General features: G+C 43.5%; 1 protein-coding gene across 1 annotated transcript; it reads right to left on the reverse strand.

Moving 5' to 3' along the window:
* Positions 1 to 7,048: 7,048 nt before the first annotated feature.
* On the reverse strand, positions 7,049 to 7,447 carry LOC107460282 (uncharacterized). The gene has a single exon (XM_016078637.1). It carries the CDS (start codon positions 7,445 to 7,447, stop codon positions 7,049 to 7,051), a length of 399 nt encoding a protein of 132 aa, XP_015934123.1.
* Between the last annotated feature and the right edge of the window lie 325 nt (positions 7,448 to 7,772).

A 7,772-nucleotide genomic window follows, 5' to 3' on the forward strand; every position in this document is an offset into this window, starting at 1 on the left:
GCATGCTTGACAAGGTATTTTGGGCCTTCCCTCCCTACGTCGAGGCTTTCAAGCTGCTCGTCTCTGTCAATGGTACACATCTGTATGGAAAATATGGTGGTGTTCTGCTTATTGCAGCAGCACAAGATGGTAACTGCAATATCCTTCCTATAGCCTTTGCCATTGTTGAGTCTGAGACGACGGAATCATGGTCTTTCTTTGTTACCAATTTGAGGCGACACGATACCACACAGGAAGGCCTGTTGATTATTTTTGATAGATCCAAGCGACCAAGGCTGTATTGAGAGCTGAGGATAGTGGCTGGCATCCTCTGAGAACATATCATGCTTACTGTGTCCGACACATGGCAGCAAACTTCATGTCTCGTTTCAAGTCTGCTAAGAGAAAGAGGTACCTCACAAATGCTGCTTATAGTCCAAGAAAAGGTTGGGTATGAGTTGTACATGGATGCGTTGAGATTGTTATCGAGGAATATGGTTAATTAGGCCGGTAAATTCATCAAAGAGATCTAGCTACAACACTGCGATGGCGATCGTTGATTCAGTCACATGACGATGAACCTCTCCAAGTGCATGAATGTCATCCTCAATGCTACACGCTATCCACCAATATCGGCGATTGTGCGATGCAAGTACGAGAGGCTGCAGCAGTTGTTCATGAGGAAGGGATGAGAGGCACATGTACAACTAGTTGCGGGTAATTAGTTTTCACAATGTCTCATAGTGGCTGTTGAAAAGAACAAAGAGGGAATCTCAAAGATGCTTGTCACTCATTGCGATAGACGGGCTTCTGTGTTCATGGTTCATGAGTTAGAGGCATTCGAGGGTTGGTCACAGAGGTCGTTCCGAGTTCGCCTAGCTAGAGGCACATGTGACTATGGCCTTTTCCAATCACTCTATTTCCCATATCGTCATGCGCTGGCCGCCTGTGCCACCGCACGTAATGGTGTCCATACATCCATTCGGTGTACACACAGCAAGCTATGTTCAAGGTATACCAGTCGGAGTTTCCGCTGATACTAGATGAGAAACTTTGGCCGGAGTGGTATTGGGCATGCCTCCGACCTAACCCTGCCATGCGCAGGAAGTCCACTGGCAGACCGATTTCAACCAGGTTTCGTAATGAGATGGATGAGGGCGAGCACCGAGAGAAAATGTGCGCTCTATGCAAGCAAACCGATTATATTCGAAGAGGTTGTCCAAACCAGAAGACGGACGATGCCTACTTTATGGTTGTTACTTTGTATGTGTTTGGTTTAAGCTGTAAGTTTGCGCAGTTCATGTGTTTGTGTGGAATAAGTTATATTTAAGTTTGTGTTATATTGACTCGCAATATTTTGTATTTTAAATTTGCATCATTATAATGAATTTGAAATATTGAAGTACAAACCATAACCACATTAACATGAAACATGCACAAAGCAAGTAGTACGTAACATAAGTATTAAGTCAAAATAATCGAAGACTATTTTATCAAAGTACATCAAAATGTAACTACTGCGATATAAGTACATCAAAATACACCAAAATACATCAATAGAAACTATCCGATATCATCGGCGGTGATCACCCTAGAAATGTCGCCGATGCCAGGTGCCACACAGCGGAGGTTGCCCTATCTTTGAGGTCTGCTTGGATGTGGATCCACTTGAGGCTGTGAATGATACTCTGGTGCCTGTGGCTGCATATGCGGCTGTGACGGGCATGGATGGAATGGCGTAGCATAACTATTAGAGTAGGACACCGGCAGATAGGGAGGGTGATAAGGCAGAGGAAGAGGTGGTGCAGGCATCGGCTGGGACGCGGTTATCAGTCGTCCATAATCCACCGATGGCGATGTCGCATACTGAGCACCGGGTCCAAGGTGTGAACCGAAGTATGTGCCAGAGCACGGAGATTTGTGGGGGACCCAAATAGTGCCGGATACAGGTGTAGACGACTGTTCGAAACTATTCTGCTATGCCCTGCATGGTGGGCTAGTTGGTGGTGTGAATATGAAAAGCTTCCTCAAAGTTTATCTCATTGACTAGCAGGTCCTTAGTGCGACTATTGGATGGACCAGGTCATGCCAATCAAGAGGGGCAACATCCTAAGCATCCCGACTAGCCCCTAAGCTTAACCCAGATGGCGGATGTGGTGGAGGAGGGGGGTGGGGGTGGAGGAGGCGACGAGTCACCCTGGTCCTCTGGGATATCATTGTACTATTCATGTCGGTGATACTCTGCCTCCTCCTCGGACTCCACGTCCAAGTGCTCCCTGCGGGACCTAACCCTGTCCCTGTAGTTTCTTGAAGTACCTCCGCACTCTCTAACACCACTCTCTCGCCTAGAGGGCCTCCTGATGTCCGGCCAAACCTCCCTGGCATGCCTTCGATGATCAAGGACGTCCTAAGGAAGGTCTACGACGTCCTTCGGCTAGCTGGCAGAAAGCTGCACGTCTCCCAGTAAATCCACCACCCTAGGGTCATCTAGCACGTCTTGTCTTGACAAGTATCTGACATGGCATGCCATTTTATACCATTCCCAGTACTCATGCGTCGGTCGATAGTTGAAGCATGACTGAATGGATATGCGGTCTCCCTCCCCAAATTGAGCCCTCCACCGGTCATACCACTCACAAAGCTTGGTTGGCCACCAGATGTCCTCGCCGCGGCCCGTCGTAGTCAGGAACATGTCAACGTTGACTAGGTCCCCAAGCACTAACTGCTCGCCATTGAACTGGCCTTTCACACGATCCGAAAGGTAGAATTCCACTATATTGAAGCATACGAGGGGGATAATAAACATCCATGTCCCCCACTCTGCCTCCTCTTTCAGCCATAGGGGGCACATATCCTACAGTGCAAGGCCGTCGTACGGCGTCCATGTGATATATTCATTCACTTCACATACTGTCGGAGGGTGGCTAGGTCATCAGTACCAGGCAGCATCTGTCAAACATGCTCCCAAAGCCATGTCAGCTTCAGGAAGAATGACTCCTTCCTCCGTGCTCCATGTTCCTAGACAACAGGAGACCTGACACCGAGTAGCTTCTCAACCAACTCCTAGGCCCTAATCCCATACCATGTGTAAAAGTCACGAAAGCAACCACCCATGGGCTCTCTATTAGCGCGCAACTCGAGTTAGTATGCGACGTCTTGTAGGGTGATTGAGCACTCACCCCACGACAGGTGGAAGGTGTGGGTCTCTGGCCACCAATGCTCAACGAATGTCGTGATCAGGGAGTTGTCAAATACAAAATCCTTGAGCAGTAAAGCATCACCGAACCCAGCCTCCCTTAACTATCGGACAATGGCATCTGGTGGTGAGAGTCTTGGCAGTGGTGGAAATTGGCATATTAAGAATTATTAAGAGAAACAGCGTTACAAGTACAGCTCTTAACCAACAAAAATTCACTTATCAATTTAGAAAAGAGTTGTCACAAATTTTAGAAATAAAAATACTGGGAGTATGAGTCCCAGGTCATCTCCCAATGAGTTGTAGAAAGATGTGCTATTTTATTAATCATAGGTTTTCCAAAATGTTTTTGAGTTTGATAAATAGGAAATTAAATCAGAGAATTTATGTAATTCAAATAAAAACCTTGACTGGGAGAAGATTAATTGGAAGTTCTATCCTTGTTGGATTTTTCTCAAGATCAATTGATAACTGGTAGTTATTTCCACTTAGTTATCCTTTACTGAATAAAGAAAAGTCAAGTAAGTTGGAAGTCAACTTCTATTCACAAGTCCTAAACCTCTCCCTTGGGAAGAATTAGCGTTAGTAACTAGAGATTCAACCAACAATAAACCCAATTACAATTTGACTCTTGAGTATTCCAACTCAAGGTTCTCCTTTTAATCAATTCCCAATCAAGTTGGGAAACTACTCCATTATCATAAATGTAGACTTCACAAAATTAAAAGGGAAAATAAAAAGAGACATGATAAAAAATAATCAAAGAGATCAATTAAAAATAAAAAAAATAGTTTTTGTATTAATAAACTTTAAAAATAATCCAATTGTAACTTTGGACAAATTAAGGATATGAAAGAGTAAGTGAAAAGTAAGTAAACAAACTAGAATGACCAGTTCCGGAGGTAGACTCTTCTCAATAACCAAAGCAAAAGCCTTCAAATCCTAAACTATGAGTGTAAAAGAAAAACCTAGAGGAAGAGGTAGAATTCTCTATCTAGATCCAAAAATTAAAACTAAAAATTATGCGGAATGAGAGTCGTCCTCAGTCTCTACATGTTCCCCAGCTCTAATCTGCATTTCTGGGCTAAAAACTGGGTTAAAACGCGGCCCAGAATCCACACCAGCGATTTCTGTAAATTCTGCAGATCGCGCACATCACACGACCACGTCGTCCACGCGTTCGCGTCATCCAGCATTTTTCCTTGCCACGCGTGTGGGCCGTCCATGCATTCGCGTCACTCGTGCAGATTCCAATCCACGCGCTTGTGTCAGGCACGCGTTTGCGTCGCTGTGACTTTCTCCAATTCGCGCGGATGCATGAGCCATGCGTCCGCATCGCTTCTCGCTGGTCATCTCCTCAATTTCTTGTGTTCCTTCTATTTTTGCAAGCTTTCTCTCCATTCTCTAAGCCAATTCTGCCCTATGAAGCCTGAAACACTTAACACACAGATCACGGCATCGAATGGTACAAAGGAGAATAAAAATATACAATTAAAAGATCTTTAGGAAGCAAGTTTTCAATCATAGAACAATTTTGGGAAGGACTTGTAATATCATGCTAAATATGTGAATAAGTGGGTGAGGTTGGGAATGGTCCCATGAAGTTGATCCCCCACACATCAAACAGTTCAAGTTCTAAGATGTATTACTGTGGCATTTCATTTCTCTTGGGCAGATTTCCAGCCCTTTGGCACTCATTGCAGCTCCTCACCAGTTCCTTAGCATCCTTGAAGATAGTGGGCCAGAAGAATCCACATTGCAGCACCTTTGTTGCGGTTCTTTCTCCGCCAAAATAACCTCCATAGCTATCACTATGACAACTCCACAGGACCTCCTGTCCCTCTTCTTCTGAAATGCACCTCCTAAGAATTCCATCTGAGCATTTCTTGAAGAGATAAGGTTCATCCCAAATGAAATACTTAGGATCATTGATGAGTTTTCTTCTTTGATGTTTGTTGATCCCAGGGGGTAGGTCACCGGCTGCTTTAAAATTGGCAATATCTGTAAACCAGGGTGCCTTGTGTACCAACATTAGCTGGTTGGGTGGAAAGAACTCATTTACACTTGTATCATGTGTAGCTCCTTTCTTATAAGGGATTCTGGATAAATGATCTGCTACCTTGTTCTCCACGCCCTTTTTGTCTCTAATCTCAATATTAAATTCCTGCAACAATAAGATTCACCTGATTAGTCTTGGTTTTGATTCCTGTTTGGCAAATAGATATTTAAGTGCCGTGTGATCAGTGAAAACAATCACTTTAGAACTAATGAGGTACGATCTAAATTTGTGGAATGCAAACACTATTGCTAGCAACTCCTTCTCAATAGTGGTATAGTTTCGTTGAGTGTCATTGAGGATCTTGCTGGCATAGTATATGACATGCACCAAATTTTCTTTTCTTTGTCCTAACACTGCCCCAACTGCGAAATCAGATGCATCACACATCAGTTCGAATGGCAAATTTCAATCAGGTAGGGTGATGATAGGAGCTGAGGATAGCTTCTTTTTCAAGTTTTCAAATGCGAGCATGCACTTCTCATCAAAGATAAATGGTGTATCAGACATAAGGAGATTGCTTAAGGGCTTGGCTATCTTTGAAAATCTTTAATAAACCTTCTGTAAAAGCCAGCACGCCCCCAAAAAGCTCCTAATTGCCTTGACATCACTCGGTGGAGGTAATTTTTCAATTAGCTCCACCTTAGCTCTGTCTACCCTAATACCTTGGTTAGACACTTTATGACCAATGATTATTCCATCTGTCACCATAAAATGGCATTTTTCCCAATTCAAGACCAGATTGGTCTCTTGACATCTTTTTAATACCAAGGCAAGATGATTTAGGCAATTAGGAAAGGAATCTCCGAGTACTGAAAAGTCATCCATGAAAACTTCAATGAACTTTTCGAACATATCCGAGAAGATGGAAAACATGCAGTGTTGAAAAGTTGCAGGTGCATTACATAGCCCAAATGGCATGCGCCTGTAGGCAAACACTCCATATGGGCAAGTGAATGATGTTTTCTTCTGGTCTCTTGGATCAACCACTATTTGGTTATATCCTGAATAACCATCTAGAAAACAATAATATGCGTGTCTTGCAAGTTTTTCCAGCATTTGGTCCATGAAGGGAAGTGGGAAGTGATCTTTTCTTGTGGCTTCATTGAGCTTTCTATAATCAATACACATCCTCCATCCTGTGACAGTTCTTGTAAAGATTAGCTCATTTCTTTCATTGGGTACCACAGTGATTCCTCCTTTCTTGGGGACTACTTGGATTGGATTGACCCATGGGCTATCCGAAATTAGGTAGATTACTCCTCCCTGCCACAGCTTCATGACCTCCTTCTGTACCACTTCCTTCATAACTGGATTCAGCCTCCTTTGGGGTTGAATGGAAGGTTTGGCATCATCTTCCAATAGTATCTTATGCATGCATATGGCCGAACTGATTCCCTTCAAGTAAGAAAGTGTCCACCCAATGGCATCCTTATGCTTTTGTAAGACTTAAGGCAACTGTTCCTCTTGTTCTCGGCTGAGGGCTGAATTTATAATCACTGGATGGCTTTCATTCTCTCCTATTATGCATACTTAAGAGTAGGCGGCAATGCCTTTAGCTCAAGTTTGGGTGCTTTTTTTCTTTCATCCTTCCCCTCTAGTGTGCCTTGAATATGAACTTTAGCTGTTGCAACCTCTTCGCTTGATGCTGATTCCTCTTCTTCTGTTAACTCCTCAAATTCTTCTTCTTCAAGAGTCTCTTGCACCACAGCATCCACTGAGTCCAACCTGATACATTCTCCCAATGAGTCTTGTGGGTAACTCATGGCTTTGAACACATTGAATATCATTTTCTCCTCATGTAGTCTAAGGACAAGTTAACCCTTTTGGACATCAATGATGGCTCTAGCAGTGGCTAAGAATGGCATTCCCAAGATGATAGAGGTCTTGGCTCCTTCCTCCAAATCCAATACTACGAAGTCTGCTGGAAAGATAAAGTCTCCTACCTTCACTAACAAGTCTTCTACTATTCCGTGAGGAAACTTGAATGACCGATCTGCTAGTTGCAGGGCCATTCTTGTTGGTTTGGCCTCCTCAATCCTCATCTTTCGCATCATTGCTAAGGACATCAGATTTATGCTTGCTCCTAGATCACATAAAGCCTTCTCCACTGTGATTTCTCCTATGATACAAGGGATTTGGAAACAACTAGGATCCTTCAATTTCTGGGGCAATTTGTGCTGGATGATGGCACTGCATTCTTCGGTGAGTACCATAGTTTCGTTGTTCTTCCAGCTTCTCTTCTTGGTCATCAATTCCTTCAAGAACTTGGCATAGAGTGACATTTGCTCTATTACTTCAGCAAATGGTATGTTGATCTGTAGTTTCTTGAAAATTTCCAAGAATCTTGAGAATTGGTTGTCCTCTCCTTTCTTCTTTAATTACTGGGGGTATGGGGCTTTTGGAAAGCATGGTTTCAGCGCTTCTCCCTCTTGATGTGACTCAGGAGTGGAGACTTGCATTTCCTCTTGTCCCTTTTCTTTTTCATCCGAAGTCTTCTCTTGCAGTTTCTTATAGGTCTCCCGCAATTCCTTTCCATTT

This window comes from Arachis duranensis, chromosome 8 (genome assembly GCF_000817695.3).
Source record: "Arachis duranensis cultivar V14167 chromosome 8, aradu.V14167.gnm2.J7QH, whole genome shotgun sequence".
In the NCBI taxonomy this organism is placed as follows: domain Eukaryota; kingdom Viridiplantae; phylum Streptophyta; class Magnoliopsida; order Fabales; family Fabaceae; genus Arachis; species Arachis duranensis.

Coding starts and splice junctions, on each gene's coding strand:
- LOC107460282 (XM_016078637.1), bottom strand. CDS start 7,447: ATGGTACTCACCGAAGAATGCAGTGCCATCATCCAGCACAAATTGCCC.